General features: G+C 57.5%; 1 protein-coding gene across 5 annotated transcripts in view; it reads right to left on the minus strand.

Annotated features, from left to right (window-relative positions):
* Window positions 1-2,962: 2,962 nt before the first annotated feature.
* The window catches only part of ALPL (alkaline phosphatase, biomineralization associated), a 63,758-nt gene continuing 45,936 nt past the window's right edge, over window positions 2,963-20,784 (minus strand). For all 5 annotated transcript variants that reach the window (XM_025278772.3, XM_006048546.4, XM_006048547.4 and 2 more), the window contains exons 3-12: window positions 18,438-18,557; window positions 18,046-18,161; window positions 16,448-16,622; window positions 15,297-15,472; window positions 11,748-11,891; window positions 10,082-10,151; window positions 7,967-8,101; window positions 5,410-5,601; window positions 4,815-4,934; window positions 2,963-3,957 (exon numbers count right to left, since the gene is read on the minus strand). In XM_025278772.3, coding sequence (XP_025134557.1) covers window positions 3,692-3,957; window positions 4,815-4,934; window positions 5,410-5,601; window positions 7,967-8,101; window positions 10,082-10,151; window positions 11,748-11,891; window positions 15,297-15,472; window positions 16,448-16,622; window positions 18,046-18,161; window positions 18,438-18,557 — 1,514 coding nt within the window. In that variant the 3' untranslated portion in view covers window positions 2,963-3,691. The remainder of the gene's footprint in view (window positions 3,958-4,814; window positions 4,935-5,409; window positions 5,602-7,966; window positions 8,102-10,081; window positions 10,152-11,747; window positions 11,892-15,296; window positions 15,473-16,447; window positions 16,623-18,045; window positions 18,162-18,437; window positions 18,558-20,784) is intronic.

Genomic DNA, 20,784 nt, shown 5'->3' on the forward strand with positions numbered 1-20,784 from the left:
GAACTGTGGTGTTGGAGAAGACTCTTGAGAGTTCCTTGGACTGCAAGGAAATCCAACCAGTCCATCCTAAAGGAGATCAGTCCTGAATATTCATTGGAAGGACTGATGCTGAAGCTGAAGCTCCAATACTCAGGCCCCCTGATGGGAAGAACTGACTCATTTGAAAAGACCCTGATACTGGGAAAGATTGAAGGCAGGAGAAGGGGACGACAGAGGATGAGATGGTTGGATGGCACCATCACTGACTCGATGGATGTGAGTTTGAGTAAACTCCAGGAGTTCGTGATGGACACAGAGGCCTGGTATGCTGCAGTCCATGGGGTTGCAAAGAGTCGGACATGACTGAGGGACTGAACTGAACTGAAGAGTTGGTGGTGGGAAGTGTCTGCTCAACCAAAGACTACATTTCCCAGCCTCCTTTGCATCCAGGTAGAATCACGTGACTAGTTCTCACCAATGGACTGTGAGTAGGAGTGATGAGTGTAGCTTCCAGGAAGAAGTGATTAAAACGTGAGCGTGAGCCCCCCTCCCCTTCCACCCCTTCCCTCATCAGTGTGCTGACCAGATGGAATTTAGATAGGCATTCTGGTTAAGATGGAACCTCTGGAATTTAGAGGAGGGCAGAGCCGCATGGTGGAACGAGAGCCTGGGTCCCAGGCACCTGACCAGAGGCACCCCAAGATGTTTGAGATAGAAATGAACTCATTGTGTTAAATTCCAGATTTCTCTTTAACAGAAGACAGGGTTATCTGGATGACTAGAAGAGGATTTGTCAGCTTAGATTTGTTCTTCCTCACTGAGAAAATGTCTTACCTTCACCCTTAGCCTCTAGTTATGGGGGAATGGGTGGAGCTGGGACTTCAGCCTGGACCCCTGGCCTGGATTAGGACTCAGAGCCACCAACAGTTAGAATAAAGGGGTGATGAGTGAGCTGACGGTGCGCGCGGGGCCCAGCCTGGGCAAGGGAGCAGTCAGAGCACCCTTGATTCTTCTTGAAGCATACACACATGAGCCTCAGCCTGGACTCGTGCTAGGAGGAACTAGGAACTTCCTCGTGGGATCCTGAGAGCTCAGTGTGTTCAGCTCAGTGTCGGGATAGTTCATTCAGATGTTAGGAACGGAACATCAGCGAAGTTAAAGAACTCTCCTGAGTTCATGGAAACGAGAAAGTGATGGGAACCCCTACCTCTCTGACCGGCGGCAGCCCAGGCTTTTGAACCCCATCCCAAAGTTTAATAAATGATGTTGCTGCTTTGCTTGTATCCTTTGAGCATTTACTGTCCTGGCTCAGGCTTTGGGGCTTGCTCTCAGCCCTTCCAGGGGTGGGTTGGAAGGGCCAGGGTGTTCATTTTTTCAGAACAGCTCTAAGCCGGTGAGAAAGGAGGGTTGAAGAATAAATACCCCAGCTCCCTCACTCCACGGTGAGATAACCCTGAGATGCATCTCCCTTGTATCCTGGAGGCCCACAGTGGGACAGCCTGGGTTGCCCATGATGGTGACCTGCTTAACACACATCTTTCCTTTCCCGGCTCACTTCCCCACTCTGCCTGGTGCTTCCTGGGTTCCTTTTCCTAACCCAGGGATTGGAACCGCATCCCCTGCATTGGCAGGAGGTTTCTTTACCACTGAGCCACTTGGGAAGCCCCTTTACAAACTGTATTCAAATCCTTGTCACAGGCTCTGCCTCTGAAGAACCCAACCTAAGACACAAAGTGTGGTTTGCACACCCCAGTGTGGTTTGTACACTGATTTTGGGTGGTACCGGTGAACTTTAAAGACAGACTGCTTAAATGTGAATTTAAAGAAGTGTTTAGGAAGTGACAATAGAGACATGGCAAAAAGTATGAAGATGGTATGAGAACAGCAAATGAAAATGCTGCACTGTAGAGTTAAAGGTGAGGTGTCTGTCCTGGCAAGAATGTGGGCACATAGTTTACTAGCCCAGCATCAGCTTGGCTGTGCCCTTTTGGCCAGGACTGCTGGGAAACTTAAATCTTCTCAGCTGCATTTTTTTTTTTTTCGTATTTTCATTCTTGAAGGATGCCTTGCTTCTAACATACAATTTCTTGCCGAGTTCATTTTTAACTAGTGTGTTATGAGTCATTAGTACCGGCTGCCTCAGAGCCTGGTTGGCAGGAGGCTGGAAATGCATTATAAATAAAGGATGTCATTAACTGTGGGAACCTTGGACTCAAACCCCAGCTCCACGGCTTGGGGGACCTTGGGCGCTCATGTCACTTGCTGCACCCTGGTTTCATCATCTATAAATGTGGATGGACCAAGGGGGCCTGCTTCTTAAGATGAAATGAATCCACATAAGCATCATGCTCAGAGACTGGCAGATAGTAAATAATTATCATTATCATCATGACTGAATCTTTCGTTCCAGGAAGGCAAGAGGAGCAAACTTGGGGTCCTCTCCCCCAATAGCAGGTGTAACCCTGAGTGTGTACCCAGCCTTGACAATCAGGAGTGGACAGATCACCATCCCTGTCTAGGCTGAGGCTCTGTGAGGTCAACCCCTAAACTCTCAGGCTGGTATGGTGCCTGGCGCATGCTCAATACTCGCTGAATGAACGGATGAAGGAGCGGGTACGATGGGCCACGGCGGGCAGCTGTTTGAGGGCACCACGCAGCAAGGGTGTCCTGGGGCACTTAAAAGCCTTCCTGCTGTGGGCTGTGGGGCTCAGAGGCACCGTTCTTTAATCCTCATGGCAGTCCTGCAGTGGGCTGCCTCCCATGTTACAGATAAGAAAACAGAGAGGCAGAGACGCAAAGGACTCTGTCCACAGTCGCCCGGGTAATGCGTGGCGAAGCCCTCAGGTCAGCGGGAGACCCCTTCTCCTCCCCATCCAACCCCACCTGCGTGCGCTTCTGGGCCCCGAGTCCAGCTCTCCCCAGAGAAATGAGCTTATTTCAGTCTCTTCCTCGCTGACCACAAAGACTCAGTCCTGTCCTCAGAAATATTTGGAAAGTTTTATTTAAATGTTTTGTGTTCCCTTTTAACCAACACCAAAAAGAGAAAATTTTTTGGCTGTTTCAAACAGGAGCGTCCCTTCAGAGAGGCTGGCGTGTGTGTTTAGAGCCGGGAAGCGTCCGCTTTGCCAGGCTTCTCTTCCCAGCCTGGGTCACCCGGGGCTGGATGGCCAGTCCTCGGAACCAACTTCCTGGGAGCCCCGGGGCGACCTTGGAATGAGTGAGTGAGCAAACCTCCCTCCTGAGGAGGACCTGGTCTCCCCTGCAGTTACGGACAGACTTGGGGAACAGGCCATGAGCCTGGTGGGTTCCAGAGGGACAGGGAAGGGGGTGGGGGAGGGTCAGATCCGGAATGTTCCATAGAAGCTCCAGGGCCTCTGGGTCTGGAGAAATAGAGTTGCTAGAAAAATAAGAGGCTTTGAGAAGTTTTGCAGTCTATGCTCTCTGCCTGCCCAAGAGAAACCTACCCTGTCGGCCAAAAGGGGGCAGCGGGTGGCGGGGGAGGCTGGAGGCCAGCAACTGATCTGGCCGCAGTGGAGGATTCCAGAGGGGAGCCAGGTGGGCGCAGGCAGACTTTGGTTTCCTGGGTCCCCTTGCCGGCAGCGGCAGAGGCGGTGGGGGTCTCTGCCTCCTGCCTCTTTGAGGTGTGGGCTGCCAGGCTGTGGGCAGCACCGGCCATCGGTCATGGGCTGGTGGGTGCCCGGGCCCCGGGCCCTCAGAACAGGCTGCCCAGGGGCAGCAGGGCCAGCAGGAGCAGCAGGGGGCCGGGGGAGGGGCTGCTGGACGAGCTGGCTGAGGCACAGTGGTCGCGGTTGGCACCAATGCAGGCTGCGTAGGCCATCACGTGGGGGATGTAGTTCTGCTCATGGACGCCGTGCAGCAGGTGTGCCATGGGGCCCTTGGCAAAGACGGCCACGTCCTCGCCGCCGTGGGTCTCGTGGCGCAGGGGCACCGCGGACTGGGCCTGGTAGTTATTGTGAGCTGTGGGCCAGAGAAATGCTTGCTGAGCGCCTGCCAGGGGGCCGGGCACGATGCAGCAGCTTTCTGTGCCCACTTCTGGGCTGGCTCAAATGCCCTCCTCCCCCATATTTTTTTCCGAGGGAGGGCCACTCTGTGCAGCACATGGGATCCCAGTTCCCCAACCAGGGATTGATCAAACCCATGCCACCTGCACCGGGAGCGTGGAGTCTTTAACCACTGGACCATTTGGAAAGTCCCAAATGCTCCCATTTTATAGAAGAGGAAACTGAGGTTCAGTGCAGGGAAGTCATTTCCTACACCAGGCTACAGGACTCAAGCCTGAGTCTGTTGACACAGAAGTCTGCCCTCTCAACCCACATATCTCATCTGGGCTGTCTGGATTAGAAGGGAAAAGCCAACCCAGGAAAAGCTTCTGATCCTGGGTTGTGCCATTAGACCCCCAGGGGGGTGCTGGGGTCATCATGAGCAAATATTCAACAATATGGAATCAGATAAGCAAACTGGGAAGGTGCACACATGCTGGAACACTATACAGCCAGTAAAAATGACTGTGCAGCACAGCAAGCGCCTGCACGTGCCAGGCCCCACACTGAGCTCGCCCTTCAGACAACCCCGGGACGCAGACCATTCTTCAGAAGGAAACTGGAAATGAGGAAGGTCAAGTTAAGTGCCCAAGGTCACAGAGTTGTTGGATTTTCGGAGGGGATTCAAGTTGACATTGTTCTGACTCAATGACTCAACTCCTGTCTATCCTGGGACACCTCGCTCCCAGCCTTAACCAGAGGACTGTACTGTTTCTGAGCTCATCCCTGAGGGGGTGCCCTGTCCCCTCCCAGCCCTGGGCCTTGCGTTCTCACCGTAGTCCACCATGGAGACATTCTCTCGCTCACCACCCACCACCTTGTAGCCAGGCCCGTTGCCGTACAGGATGGCGGTGAACGGCTTCTTGTCTGTGTCACTCACCATGGGGGCCAGACCTGCATAAGAAGGCATTGGTCCAGGGGTCCTGTTGGAGCACCAACAGAACAGTCCCTAACCCCCAGCTAGGACCCCTGGGTCCCCTCCCAAGGAAGCCACCTTCCAAGCCCAGTTTATTTCCAACCAACCATCCCTCAGTTTTTATCGTGCCCATGTCCTCCCACCTGTTGGTCCATCCACCCCTCATCCGTCCATCCGTCCCTCCATCCTCTCCTCTCCCCGTCCATTAATCCATCCTGCCTCTCATTCTTCTACCTATCCATCATCCCGGTGGCCACCCATGCACCCAGGCATCACTTCCCTCCACGCCCCCCACCCTCTATTCCCCCACCTGCCAGTAACGTCTCTTCCCTCCCCAGTTCCGAGTCCCACATGTGCCAGGCCCTGGGCTTGCCAGCTCTCCTCCCCTACCCCCGCTCAAGGATGGCAGACCCTGGGAATGCCCAGTGCCTACCCCAGTGGAGGCCTACCTACCAAAGATCGAGTTGCCACGGGGGGTGTACCCGCCAAAGGTAAAGACGTGGGAGTGGTCAGCAGTGACAACAGTCAGCGTGTCTTCGACGGAGGTCATAGCACCCGCCTGCCCGATGGCCTGGTCCATCTCCACCGCCTCGTGCAGTGCCTGCTTGGCTTTGCCCTCGTGGTGCCCGTGGTCAATCCTGCCCCCTTGGGATGCCAAGGCAAAGGCCTCTGGTCAGGGGGCGGGGAAGGAGGTGTAATCCCCGATTCCCATCCCCCTGGGTTAACCGCAAGGTTAACCTCTTTGATGGGAGCTCCCCTGGGCCGGGCACCATGCCGGGCATTTAATACAGCTGTTCAACCTTCCCAGCGGCTCAGATGGTGAGTCGCTGGGCCACAGGCCCACGTGTGGACAGTGCAAAGTCAGACTTAAAGCAGATCCACCACCCCATGCTGCTCCCTGAGCTGTTTCCTTAGCTGCTCAGAGTCCCTGAAGATCTCAGAGAGTTAGAGAAAGGACCCAACATGCCTGAATACCCACTAGGTGCCAGACAGAACAAGCTGACATCTTGTTCCCCATTCCTGACAACTGGGGCAGAGATGGGCACAATCAGCCCAGTTTACAGATGGAACAGCTGAGGCCGAGAGTGGGGAAGTGACGTGTCCAAGGTGAGATCTGCTGGGCTTTGGATTCAGATGACCCACTCTAAAGCCCTGTTTTTCCATCTTTGAATACATCCACTCTGAGTGTAAAGTGAAAGTGAAAGTCGCTCAGTCCTATCCAACTCTTTGCGACCCCATGAAGTATACAGTCCATGGAATTCTCCAGGCCAGAATACTGGCGTGGGTAGCCTTTCCTTTCTCCAGGGGATCTTCTGAACCCAGAAAATTCTTTACCAGCTGGGCCACAAGGGAAGCCCAAGAATACTGGAGTGAGTAGCCTATTCTTTCTCCAGGGGATCTTTCTGACCCAGGAGTCGAACCGGGGTCTCCTGCATTGCAGGCATATTCTCTACCAACTGAGCTCTCAGGGAATCACTCCAAATTACTCTTAGAGGGGAAAAGCCCTTGGTGCCTGGGCAGCGCCCACAGCAGGCTTCCATACAGGCCTGGAGAAGCCTGCATCCCGTGCCGCCTCCCCCAGGTGAGCAGAGGAGGCCTGGCTTGAAGATCACAGCTGAGACTGCGGCTGCAGGGAGCACCTCCCATCTCTAAGAGGAAGACGATGCCTGGGTGGACACTCCGAACTCTGAGGGTCCGGAGCCTGGGCGCCTGGCCGCCCTGCCTTCCTGCCGGCCTGGGCCTCACCACACAGGCCTGGCCGGCTGGCAGGGTGGGTCCCTCCTTTGTTGTGGCTCTGGGAGCAGCTGGCCTTGCCGGCCCGGTCCTGGCCCTGCTCACAAAGAGGACCGCTCCCGAGGGAGCTCGTGCTCACCACCACTGGTTCCTGGCTGCTTCCTCAGCATCAGAGGCCCGTTCAGGGCCAGGCCGAGACCGCCGTGCTTGAGTGGGAACCCCAGGGTTTGGCAAGAAGGCAGCCAAGCTGGGTTGGCGGCCGCTGGCCTCTGGAGAGGGGACGGGCCCGAGCGTGTGTGTGTATACGGTGGGAGGATGCGTGCAAGTGTGTCTGTGTGTGTGTGTGTCCAGGCAGAACGTGAATAGTTGTTAGAACTCTGGAAGATTCCAGAGACTTTATCATTTCCTCTTACTTTCTATTGTGATCACCTTAGCTATTGGGCAATCATAATAATGATAATAATAGACGCATTGAGGGTTTATTCTCTGCTGGGCCCCCTTCCAAGTACATTATGTCTCTGGACGCAATGGATGCTCACAGTCCTTCTTGGAGAAGGAGGACTATTTTGGGCCTCATTTTTACAGCAATGCACAGGTAACAGTCACAGAAGCCAGAGGGTGGCAGCACTCAGATGAGCCCAGGGCCGTTAAGACAGCGCTGGGAAAGCCCAGGAGCACTGGCAGACGGCCCTGCTGCCTCCTGAGGGCCTGGCTCTCCCAGCCCTGGGGCCCCAGGATGCACCCGGGGGCTGCTCTCGGCCGTCTCCTCTCTGACCTTGGCCCCACATGGGCCTAGTCACAGCAGAGGTCCGCTGTCCAGCTGTGAGGGCATCCACAGACCAATGGGCATCTGGTCGACCCTGGGCCGGTGTCCTTGGGCCCAGCCAGGCAGCTGCTCAGGGCACCTCTGACTACAGGGGCTTGTAGACTTGTCTTTGGGGAGGAGTGAAGCTGAGGGGGCTGCACACCCATCCAGAGACAGGCTTTGGGGAGAAATTTTCAAAAGGAAGAAACCTGCCTCCTCTCTCAGGAAGCCTTCCTGGACTGGTAAGCCGGATGTGCCATCTCCACGCCCAAGGAAGAAGAGCTTGTTGGGCTGGAAGCTTCAGCACTGCCCCTTCTCTCCACCTCTCTCGTTCATGACCCATCCTCCCCAAAGGAATCTCCCCGCTCATCCCCAAATGGGACAGTGCTCTCTGAGAGCTGACCACCCGACCCTGAACCCGCCTAGATTCCCCCAGGGAAGCAGCCCTGCAGCCAGGCCTGGGTCCCCTACCTTCCACCAGCAGGAAGAAGCCTTTGGGGTTCTTGTTCAGGATCCTGATGGCCATCTCTACCATCTCGGAGAGTGAAGGGTCAGTCACGTTGTTCCTGTTGAGTTCGTACTGCATGTCCCCCGGCTCAAAGAGACCTGAGGAGGAGCCAGGAGGGTGTTGGTGTCTCGGGGAACAGAGGCTTCTCACACATGACTGGGGGATAAAGGGAGGTGGGGGGTGGAAGCAGCTCTGGGTGGCTTTGGGAGGGCTGCCTCCATTTGTCTTCTCAGCCTCGCCATGGTGAGGGGGGCACTGTGTCCATTTCACAGAGGAGGAGACTGAGGCTCAGGTGTTCCGTAACTTGCTATGTTCAGCTGCTAATGGGAGACCTGGGATTCTACTCCATCAGCCCATCTGAGCCTTGGAGGGTCCTGGACATGGCAGAGGACTGTGTCCCGGCCTCAATGAGACAGCCCGGGTGTGTGTTTCCATGCCAGGTTTGAAGGGCTCAGTGCTTATACAGTGAAACAGAAGGTTTGGGGTCACTCTCTGCTGTTCCCTGAGTGTGGTTTTTTCCCCTCGTGAAACAAGGAGAGAGATCCATTCCTTGCTCATATCACAAGATTCCACATGTACTGGTTGCTGTTTTCCAGTCCTGGGTGTGCTTCCAGAACACCTTGCCCTCCATGCGTGGGTGCGTGGAGCGGGGCACTCCAGTGAACAGAGCACTTACTCTGGGACACGTCATCCTGTGTGCTTTGGAAGCACCTGGGCCCCAGCCTCCGAGAGGTCGCCCAATAACCCTTCCTCCTGGAATTCATGCTCACGTGCCCTCCCCACCGACTCGGGCTGGCCTGTGTATCCGACAGAATGCTGTCTAGATGACGGCGTGTGACTTCCAGGCCCGAGCGTAAGACACTGTGGCTTCTGCCTTGCAAACTCCTACTTTCTGGGGAAAGTCAGTCGCCATGACATGAGGACACTCAAGCAGCTCAGTGGAGAGATTCACGCGGTGAGAAACTGGGGCCTCCTGCCAACAGCCCACACTGACTTACTAGCCATGAGTGAGCCCCCCTGGAAGCCCCAGCCCCAGTCAAGCCTCAGAGGACTGCAACCTCCTGAGAGACCTAGCTGAACCACTCCCAAATTCCTGACCCAAAGAAACTGTGAAGGAGCAAGTGTTTGCTCTCGTTTTAAACTGTAAAGCTTTGGGATAATCTGCTATGCACCCACAGAGATAACTTATACATTAGCTCATTTAATCGTCATGACAGCGCTGAGGCAGACCCGGTCACTGTACCCACTGTACAGAGGATTCATAATCCTCATTTTATAGAAGGTGGAGGCACAGAGGGCTGCACAGCTCATGAGGTAGGAGCTGGATTTGAACCCATACACGGAATTTTCATGCTCTGCAGGTACAGGCGTAACTCTCTACAGGCAGCGTGGGCTGTGGGGCCCGGGCGAGCAGAGAGCTGCATGTGTCTGAGCGACCCTCCGGGTGCCCTGCTCTAAGCCCAGAATCTCCGCGGACACGCCCAGGACCCAGGGGCCGTGTTCCTTGAGAAAGCCTTGCAGGGGGCTTTGCCACCACCTGCTTGGCCCAACAGCCAGGAGGGAATGGGGACCCAGACGTCAGCATACTCAGGGTCTCATCCCACCTCACCTGGAGCCGCCCCGGGTCCCACAGCTGTTACCCAGTCCCTGGGGAGGGGGGGGCAACCCCCCCACCCCCCCAGTCAAGACCGGCAGAGACAATCTAGCTGGCTTCTGCCCTGGCAGCTCCGCAGGGCTGGCTCTGCGTCCCCTGGCTCCACAGCCAAGGATTTGTTTAAGTCCCAGCACCAGCTAGGGTTCAGACTCACCTGGGCCATGCGGGCCAGAGGTCATCTCCCTTCTCTGAGCTTTGTTTCCCTTTGTGCTCAATGGAGCTGTTCGCCCTGCACAGCCAGCAAATTTCAGGTCTAATTCTATGAACCAGAACCCTTCCCTCACCCCTCCCAGGTCCTGGAGCCTGGGACAAAGGTCCCTAAGTTGTGGAGGGAGGTGGCTGGGGCCTCATTCCCCAGTGCTGGCTCACACAGCCCTGGCCCCAGGGCGCCCAGCTGGATGTCCACTCCACCCCCTCCACTTACCCAAGAGGTAGTCCACGCTGTGGGGGTCAAGGGCCAGGAGATCAGTGCGGTTCCAGACATAGTGAGAGTGCTAGAAGGAAGGGCCAGCGTCAGTCATGCTGGGACTGGGGGAGCCAGCTGGTCTCAGCGTCTGGGGCACGCATGTGTGTCCTTCAGTCATTTAACAGCCCCTCTCTGAGGACCTACCATCCCTGCCTTCAAGAAATGGCAAGTAAACAGGTAATTTTAACGCAAGGTGATGAGAATTCTGAGACCAGGGGCACTGTGAACCTAGAGACGAGATCAGGGAGGGCTCCCTGGTGGAGGTGAGGTCCTAATGGGGACCTGGAGGACAAGTAAGAACTGAACAAGCTGGAGTCAGGGAATAGACTTCCAAGCAGGGGAAGGACTGTGGAGCAAAGAGGAGGAAGGCACAGGTCACCAGGGGCCTTGAGCACTCACTGAGGTGTGGGCTGTGGGTGTTCTCAGAGCCGGGAAGGGAGCAAGGCCCTAGCTCTGCCTGGGGACCCCAGCCAAGGTGGGAGTAAAGGAAGTACAGCTTCTGCAGAGGCCATGGGAAGGGACTGGCCAGCTTGCCTGGAGAGGGTGCCATTCAGGCCTGGACGGGGGGGTGGGGCCCTCAACTACCAGGAATCAGCTGTGTGTCCTTAGGCGAGCTCCTCGCCTTCTCTGGGTGATGGCATAGGGATCAGGGGTTTTTCAAACCTCCGGGGCTGCTCTGGGAAGGAAGGTGGGAAGGCTAAGAAAGTGGGGCTCCCCTGCTGTCCCTCACTTCGTGCCCGGGGGGCCAAGTAGAGAAACCGAGGCTTGGAGTGGTGGTGTCTCTCAGGCTTGGGCCGGGAAGGGGCTCTGGTCTAGCCAGCACTGACTCAGAAGGCACGGAAAGAGTTCAAAGCAGCTGGGTCCTGCCCCCCACCCACCCCAGGGGGCCATTCCCCTGTCCCTACCCCCACCTCAGTCTTGGCCCAGCCCCATCCCACAAGGCCTCCCCAGGGGCCAGGCCTGGAAGCCTCCGAAACCCAACCCCAGAGTGACATCAAAGAGGCTGCCAGGCTGCTCCCCACTGTCTTCAGCTCTGACCACAGTCATTTCCAGACCCCAGCTGCCCCAGGCCCCGCGGCCGGCAGATGGATTTCACGAGCCGGAGCTGCTCCCGGGAGCCAGTGCCCAGGTCTTCCCACGCTTCGGCCCCCCTTCCCCGGCCAACACGTGCCCTGACTCTGGCCCCTCCCTGCCACGGTGGCCTGCGAGATTCCCCGCACCGTGGCCTCATCCCCTCCCTTCCCCCGTTTCGGGGCTTCTCAGCCCCTCCCTTGTGGTCTGTCCCCTCTGAGTTCCCGTAGGTCCTGGGCATCTCGCCATCCAAGCACAGTGTTCCACGTTTCCTTGACCATCTGATTCATCCTTTGGACCTCAGGCCTAGCCAGGGGCCCCGCACTCAGTAGGGGTGCCAGTGGGCTCCATGTCCATGCAGGTCATTCCTTGACCCACCCTCTTCCTCACTGCCTGAAGGAAGGAATCAAGGGGCACCCACTATGTGCCATTCAGACACCCGTAAGGTTGTTTGGGCCTGAGCTAAGAATTACAAACCCATTCTACAGAAATGAACAGATGCAGAGAATGACGCCCCCCAGCACCTCCCCATCCAGGCCCCTGGACAGGCTACCTTGTGTTTCGGTTTGAAGCTCTTCCAGATGTCGATGAGGTTCAGGCCGTCCAGCCTCGTGCCTCTGGCCTTCTCATCCAGCTCATACTCCACATCGGTTCTGTTCTTGGGGAACATGTACTTCCGGCCGCCCCCCATGATCACCTAAAGGGGACACAGCCATCAGTACCCCGGGGGTGCCATGCCATCTGGAGGTTCCCAGAGGTCCGCCTGGAGAGCTGGGCTCCCCGGGGGACGGGCGGAGTGGACATTTCTCCGGCGTGGTGAATCCTGGCTCCGTGTGCGCCACTCTGAGCCTCTGCTCCTCCGGCGGGGCCGGAAATGAAATCACTCGTCTACCGGGATTGTGGTTTGGGCTTCGGAGTGCAGTACTGGTGCTAACCTCCCACACCTGGCTTTCCAGAAGCCCAGTACCAACTTTGGCTGGCGTGAGAGCGATAGCATCTTACAGCGTGTGTGTCGGGCACTAAGGACTTGAGACTGCCGCTGTTGTTCAGTCGCTCAGTCGTGTCCCACACGTGTGACCCCATGGACTGTAGCCCACCAGGCTCCTCTGTCCACGGGATTCTCCAGGCAAGAATACTGGAGTGGGTTGCCCATTTCCTTCTCCAGGGGACCTTCCTGACCCAGGGATCAAACCCGAGTCTGCTGCATTGGCAGGCGGATTCTTTACCCCTGAGCCACCCCAGGTGGCCCTTGGGCCCCCTAAAGGGCCCAAGATACCTGATCTTGTTCAACGTCATACAAGGCTGCAAGGCTACCCACGTGACCTCTTTTCCAAATAAATGGGTGCAGAAATATGATTTCTTTCCCCTAAGGCCACACAGCCAGCAAGGGGATAGAGCCAGGATGTGAACCCAAGGCCCCTCCAGCTCCTGCTGTGTCCATGGAGCAGAGGATGGGGACTCCGACCGAGAGCTGCCTCCTCGCCCCCACCCGGGAGGCGAGAGGCCTCTGCCAGGGAGGTCTTGGGGCAGCCCAGCTGGGAGCCTGGCAAACAGCGGGCCAGCGCCCACGTCTGTGTAGTCACCGGCCAGGCTAATTTTACCCACTGCGCTGACCCACGCGGGCAGACGGACGCGGGGCTGTTTGTTTTCCTTGGGAGTCCATGTTTGAAGTCCTGACTATTTTTAAAACGGGGGCCAAGGGCATAACAGCCGCCGCCCGCGGTGACCACCACACCGGTGTCCTCCTGTTACCGCGGGCGTCAGCCCAGGCCGCTGCCCCTGGCTGACACCTCGGGAGCGCAGAGTCCAGGGACGCCCGGCCTTAGACCCGCCGTCCCCGGGGCTGGCATCTCACAGGCACCCTCCTCAGAACCCAGGTTCTGCCGGGTGGACAGGGAGCCAGGAGTCCAGGCTGGTGGTACAGGTGGTGGATACAGGGCCATCCTGGATCCCGGGGAACCAGAAAGGCCTTTGAAGTCAGCCTGGAGTTGGAATCCTGCCTCTGCTGTATCTTGACCAAGGTCTGGGTGCTTAAGCTCTTTGGCTCTATGTGTCCATCTATTAAATGGAATGGACAGCCCACGCACAGGACTGTCCCAGGAGGAAACGCAGTGACCAGCAGTCCAGTCCCGGCCGCCCCACCCCGGGGGGCTGGCTTCCCCCGCAAGGCATTCTCATGGCCAGAAGTAGTGGAGCTCAGGGTGGCTCCGTGAAGGCAAGCTTCTCACGGCCAGCTCCAGCCGGGTGCTCTGCGGGGCGGGGCAGGCTTCTTAGAGAAAGGAGAAGGGGACCCCGGGTCACTGGCTCCCTGCCCCCCCAGACTGTTCCCACAGAACCTGACCCCTTGGCATTTTCAGAATGGAAAATGAAGCCCCCAATCTTCTTGCCGGGAGCCTCGTCATCTCCAGCCCCAGCAGGGACTTCACACACTCATTAAACTCCCAAATAACAGACTTGCTGTTTGGCTTTGGGGTTTGGGTTTGTGTCTTTCATTTTTCTTTTTCTTTCTTTCTTTTTTTTTTTTAGTAAAAGATATTTATTTTCAGGGCGGACACCAGCATTTCTGTTTCATGTGCAGCCTGGGGGGCGGGGCGGGGGGCTCTGTGGTGGGGTGGCGATGGAGGGGCAGGGAAGGACAGGGGGCTGAGGGAGGAGGTGGGGGCGGGGTGGGCCTCCCAGCGGCCGCACCCCTCACTCAGGCTGGGGTGCAACCCCCGCGCCCGCCTCCTCCACCAGCAAAGCCTTCCTTTAAGCTCCTGTCCCCTTCTCAGGCGGCTGCTGCCAAATCTCTCTCAAGAGCAGTCCCGTAATTACACCCTGCACTTGTACAACAAATGTTCTCACATCCATGACCTCACCTCGGCCTCCAGCAGCCCCGGGAGGCGGGGAGGGGACGTGGGGGCGCTCTGCTCTTACTACACACGTGGGGACACTGAGGCTCGGGGGAGGGAAGCGACCCGTCGGGTACCCGCAAAGTCAGAAGGGCGCTTTGCCTGAGATACTTGCTCGCTAGGAGCTGGTCACCAGGACTGCACGCCCCGAGAAGGGCAGCTCAATCCACAGCTCGGAAGAGAAACGAGAGGTTGGAAGAGGGGCAGGTGGCACTTAGAAATTGGGGGGGTGGCATGGGGGGTCTGGGAGCCAGGGAGTTAGTCTGGTGGGGGTAGACGCAGACAGAGTGGGAGGGGCCTGGGGGCTCTCTCTCTGAGCCTCCCTGAACCCCCATTCTAAGCTCAGGGGCTGAGGTCCCCTCTCCCCCTCACCAGCCCGCCCCCCCACCCCCAAATTCCTGGCAAGGTAGGTAACAAGACCTTGAAAAGGGAACCAACTAGAGGGTCTCATTTAAGAAACAGAGGCTGGGGCCCATCTGAGCTTCAGGTGGATGATGCTGGGGCGTGCGCTAAGCCTGCTCCGTGAGTCACAGCTCGTGTTTCAGGGCAGGGACACATGGCTGCTCCTGAGTAAATGCTTCCACCTTCCAAACACTCACGAGGCATCAGGCCTGGCGCTGAACTCTGACAGGGATTATTTTATCTAGATCTTGCAATGGGCTTATAAGGTAGGTACATTTCACAAAAGCGCTTTAGAAGGGAAGGCTCCGAGAGGTTAAGTAACTGACCCAAGGTCACACAGCTAGCAAACAGCAGCCCAAGGACGTGACCCCAAGTTTTAAAGTAAGAGCCTGCACCAACCACAGCTTGCACATCACCTTTTCTCTGGGCATGCTGCCTGAGTGCACAGGACTCACGCCTGTCCATGCATGTGGGAACGTACGGGGCGGGTACTCCCCTCAGATGGCACCGTGTTACCCCCATGCTCCAGGGCAGCACCAGTTCCCAATGGACAGAATAATCCCTGGGCGCCTGACTCTCGGGGCGCGGTGGCGGCCACCTCAGGGTTCATCCCTCAGTCCCACCGCGGTGAAATCCCACAGTGCCTCCCTGCCCCAACCGCAAATCCCCTAATGGGCCGGGAGCCCTCCCAGGTGAGGGCAGACCCAGGCCAAGCCACTTCTCCCGGGCCAGTCTGGGCCTGAGGCCTCAGGCCTACCAGGGGCCCCGCCTCACCTGCCCTGCCCCGGCTATACCCGCCCCGCGCTTGCCTCGATGTCCTTAATGTTGTGCATGAGCTGGTAGGCGATGTCCTTGCAGCCCTGGCTCAGGGCCTCCGGGGGCATCTCGTTGTCTGAGTACCAGTCCCGGTCAGCGGAGTGGGCATAGGAGGCGCTGGGGGTGGCGTGGTTCACGCGCGTGGTGGTCACGACGCCCACGGATTTCCCTGAGGAGTGGGGGAGGAGGGGTCAGGTTCATCTGGACATAGGGCTGTCCAAGCCAGCTCTTCTCTTTCCTTCTCTTAGCTAAAGACGGGCCAGTTCCGCTGCTGGCCTGGCCCCAGGCTCTGCATCGGTACTAAGGCAGGCTTACGCGTGTGCTCAGTCACTCGACTCTTTGGCTGCATGGACTGTAGTCCACCAGGCCCCTCTGTCCATGGGAATTCCCAGGGAAGAATGCTGGAGCAGGTTGCCATGTCCTCCAGGGGATCTTCCCGACCCAGGAATTGAACCCAGGTCTCCTGCTTGTTCTGCGCTGAGCTACCTGGGCCGGCAGGGTGGGTGGCTTCCAAATAGCCAGAAAGCTCAGACCCTCTGCCTCTGTGACCCTCCCTGCTCCCGAGGGCCCCTGAAGCATGAGCACCTAGGCGGGAGCCCTCCTCTCCACCGAGGACCCCCCGAGTCTCATCCCTGCAGGAAGCCCCACGGCTGCCCTGCAAGAACTCAGGGGTCCCTCCGAAGGGCTCTCAGATGGAGTGTGGCTCTGTCACCTACATCAGCTGGACTCACACCATGACTCCAGAGGTGCTGGGGGGACATCCTGGTGCCTCCCAGTTCCAAGGAGGAAAGGAACGGGGGTAGACAGCTACTGGACTCCCACGAGACCAGAGCTGGGCTAGATCCCTCACCCTCCTCACGCTGAACCTACGAGGGGCTACGTTTTCAAGCACATTTTATAGTCAAACAAATAGACTCAGGGAAATGAGCGCGGAGCGAACCCACACCGAGTAACCCCCTAAACCGTGAGACTTCGCTGTCATGGAAGAGAGTCCCGGAAGAGTTTGCAGAGTCCCAGAACATCGGAGCTGGAAGGGTGCTGGCAAGCCTCTTTTTCTGCTCTCTCCCCATTGTACAGTTGGACAGACTGAGGCCCAGACAGGTCACAGAGCTGGGCCTCGTTCCGCACAGCTCGCCCCACTCACCTGCGTCCTTGGCCCAGCGCAGGATGGAGGTGACCTCGTTGCCCTGAGTGGTGTTGCACTGGGAGCGCTGGGTCGCTGCGCTCACCCCCACGGTGCCCTCATTGGCCTTCACCCCACACAAGTAGGCGGTGGCGGTGCCCGCGCTATCGGGGACCTGGGCGTTGGTGTTGTACGTCTGCAGGTGGAAAAGGAGGGTCAGGACACGGCCCGGCCTCGGTCCACCCTGCTGCCCCCCACCCCACTCACAGCATGGGGCCTGGACACAAGGGAGACAGAGGCCTCCTGTGGTCTTGGCCGAGCCCTGCTGCCCACCAAGGTACCCCCACCCCTAGAGCCACCAGATCCCCTAGCTGCCTGCCTCCTGCCCACCCCCACGCCCTGGCAGCCAGGGTAACAGGAAGGGCAGGAACGCAGTGTTCTAGGACATGGAGACTCATTGGGCAGAGGGTGAGACCCGGGTCAGCTCTCCCTGGGTCTGAGGCTCCGGGAGCCAGCAAGGGGTGGAGGAGGCAGGTGAGTGTGGAGAAGGGAGAGGGTTCTTGAAGGAGGGAGGGAGGCTGGGGAAGGGGAGGGAAAGTGAGAGGGAGGCAGGATCTAGGAGGAGGAAATGGGGACCCCCTTATTCAGACTTCCCTGATGGCTCAGACGGTAAAGCGTCTGCCTACAATGCGGGAGACCCAGGTTCAATCCCAGGGTTAGGAAGATCTCCTGGAGAAGGAAATGGCAACCCACTCCAGTACTCTTGCCTGGAAAATCCCATGGACGGAGGCTACAGTCCATGGGGCTGCAAAGAGCTGGACACGACTGAGCGACGTCACTTTCCTTTTATTCAGACCACTGGTGGGGACCCTGAAACTATCTGCCCACAGCGTCTCGAGGACCCCCAGAACTAGCAATGACAACCCCCGTGACAGAGCTGCCAGCTTCCATCTGAGCCGCTTTGGGAGAAATGAGCGTCACAGAGCCCCGTGCAAAGAGGACACGCTGCGTGATTCCATTCTTATCAAGCGCAAAAGCAGGAACAGCTAATCCATGGCACCGAAAGTCAGGGAGCAGAACTGCAGGGGAGTGCGGGGCAGGAGCCCCGGCTGCCATCACGTTCAGCTTCTCAGCCTCAATGCTAGTCACACAGACACGTGGAAAGTTGGTGGAAAATTCACCCCACACACGTGTGCCCTTCTCTCTACGCTTGCTGTACATCAATAGATCTTAAAACCAGGAGCCGAAATCCTCAAAGTCTTAGGAAGCAGCTGTCCTTTCTTCACGGCTTGGCCACGGAGTCCCCAGGAGGGCTGACTGCCTTGTCAGTGGGCTTGAGGGGTCTAGCGGGAGCCACGCCCCTGCCCTTTCCTCCCTGGGGGTGGCTCAGAGGATAAAGCGTCTGCCTACAATGCAGGAGACCTCAGTTCGATCCCTGGGTCGGGAAGATCCCCCTGGAGAAGGAAATGGCAACCCACTCCACTACTCTTGCCTGGAGAATCCCATGGATGGAGGAGCCTGGTGGGCTACAGTCCACGGGGTCGCAAAGAGTCGGACATGACTGAGTGACTTCCCTTCACTTTCTCCTGGAAAGTAGGAGGCTCAGGGCTGGAGCTCACCTTGGAGAGGGCCACGTAGGGAAACTTGTCCATCTCCAGCCTGGTCTCCTCCCCGGGGTTGTGGTGGAGCTGACCCTTGAGGATGCGGGCAGCTGTCACGGTGGAGACGCCCATGCCTGTGGTGGAGGGCGGGAGGTCGGGGAGCTCAGGTTTTCGGGCTCCCAGTCTCTTCAATCAGGCCTCTCAGGCCCCCACAGCCTCCCAGCCTGGGGCCGAGGCAGGTCGGGCAGGGGGCACCAGAGCCTGACCTTCCTCCTTCCCTCCCTAGACCTTCAGGGCCCACAGCCTGGCCCCGCCCCCATCCTCTGCAACATGCCCCCAGAGCCCGAGCCTCTATAACACAGCCCCCTCACCTCTGCCTGCCACCCCGGGTCCCCCACCCCAGGCCTCACCATCTCCCAGGAACATGATGACATTCTTAGCCACGTTGGTGTTGAGAGTCTGAAGCCTCAGGGCATTTTTCAGGGTCTGCTGAGCTTGGTCTCGCCAGTACTTGGGATCTTTCTCTTTCTCTGCAGAGACAGAGAGGCAGAGTTATTCAGCAGGAGCGGGGCAGCTCCCCCAGCCATTACAGACCCCAACTTCTCATGGCGATGGTGTGGCTGCCTGCAGTCAGCAGAGCAAGCAGTCATTGCCCCATCCCAGACAGCCATCCTGAGGTCTGCCAGCCTCTGCCAGGCCAAACAAGCCTGAGGACTCTGGGTCTTCTCCCCACACCCGAGAGCAGAGGAACCAAGGCTCAGAGATGCCAAGCGACTCGCCCAAGGCCACACAGCTCTGGCAGACACTGGCAGAGCTGGGCTTCACTCCAAAGCCCACGCTCTTTCCTTCCACCCAGTGGAGAGGCATTGTGCTCAGGCAGCAAATGAACAGTGCGGGCACAATCAGGAGGGTAATGTTTAACCTATTCAAGAGAACAAGCTACTTCCAATGGCAGGAACTCCCAGATGTATCCCAGCTATCAATTATAAACTCTGCTTGGCTTATTCATTAAAGTAGGCTTGGCAGGAACCTGACTCAGCAACAGCTATTTAGCAGGGCTGGAAAGCAAGGCTTGCCTTTCTGTTTACCGTAACAAACTTAAAGGAGCCAGGTACAGCCTCACTCTTGTTAGTGTAAATTGGCCAAGAAGATGCTCTGTGTCTCTAATTCCTGGGAAAACCAGGAATGCCTTCTTTTCTCTCTCTGTCTCTCCCCACCCAACCCCCCACCATGTCCATGGGTTGAGTCATCAATTTTCCAGCCGAAAGAGCACTCTAGTGCCTGAGAGCCCTCGCAGAACAGTTGCTGTGCGGAGAAGCCGAGCTCCCTGGTCCTCAGTCTCCTCCCCGTCAGATGCGAGTGTTTGCACCCTCAGGGTCTCATGAGGGCAGGATTAGATAAGGCAACACACGGACCTACAGGAGAAGATCAACACCCCACTCCCAACAATTCCACGCCAGACCCGGACTCCCCTTTCCTTCCAAGCAGAGGCCCCAGATCCCCGTCCACAGGGGTCAGGGCCCTCCCACCTCCTGTTGGTTTCTCCTCTGTGCGTGGGCCTCACCAAACCTGCCCATCCAGGCACAGAAGCCTCGAGAAGGGCGCTCCTCGGGGATTCTCTCTTTCAGTGGCCTCCATTGCCCGGAAGGAAGGCGGAGGCCATGAGAGGTGGGAGGGTCGTGTCCAGGGTCATGTTACACATTCACAGCTGAAGACACAGGCCTCAGCTCTCGGCCCAGCTCACGCCCAGGCTCATAGTGTGGGTGAAGAGCACAGCTTTCCTTTTTTTATGGCTGTGCTGGGTCTTTGTTGCTGCACGTGGGCTTTCTCTAGTTGCAAAGCGCTTCTCATTGGAAGACACCCGCATGTGCAATCCTCCTGCACGGGCCTGAACCCACGACCCCTGGGACTGAACCCATGACCCCCCCGCGCTGGCAGGGTTCTCAACCACTGCACCACCAGGGATGCCCCCACAGCACTCCCTTCTTACGCACGGCGCCCAGGCTCGTGCCAAGTGCCTCCCCCTCCCCAGCAGCCTGATGGAGTGGCTACCATTACTTCCTCCACATTACGGAATGGGGAAACTGAACATCCTGAGATTTGAGCCGCAGAGGAGCCGGAAACCCACACTGCGTGGCGGTGCTCTTGCATGGGGCAGGCGATGAGGGCAGGAAGGAAGCCGTTCTCACCTCAAGCCTGGGTCCATGCCCCACTACCCCACAGCGGTCCCATCCTCACCCTGATCCCTTAGCCCACCACCTTCACGCCAGCAGCCCCCAGTGCCACCCCTCTCTTCTGAAGCTCCCTAAGTTCAGACCTCCCGGCCAGAGGCTCCTGCCGGAGCCCCGAGACCATGGTCCTTCCATCCAGCTGAGCGCCTTTATGCAAGTTCCTGCCACTTGAATTTCTGTTCTAGGAAAACGAGAGCACAGAGCTACTCACAGGCAGTTCTAGGATTGAAAGACGTAAAGCCTGGGCAAGTGCCCTTGGCCAGTGGTTTTGTTTTTTTTTAAACTTGGATTTTCAAATAGAAGTTGTTGTTTTTTCTCAATTGAAGTATAGCTGATTTACCACATTGTGTTCATTTCTGCTGCACAACAAAGTGATTCAGTTCATTCAGTTCAGGCGCTCAGTCGTGTCCGACTCTTTGCGACCCCATGGACCGCAGCACACCAGGCCTCCCTGTCCATCACCAGCTCCCGGAGTTTACTCAAACTCATGTCCATCGAGTCGGTGATGTCATCCAGCCATCTCATC

The sequence above is a fragment of the Bubalus bubalis genome, chromosome 2 (assembly GCF_019923935.1).
Source record: "Bubalus bubalis isolate 160015118507 breed Murrah chromosome 2, NDDB_SH_1, whole genome shotgun sequence".
Taxonomy (NCBI): domain Eukaryota; kingdom Metazoa; phylum Chordata; class Mammalia; order Artiodactyla; family Bovidae; genus Bubalus; species Bubalus bubalis.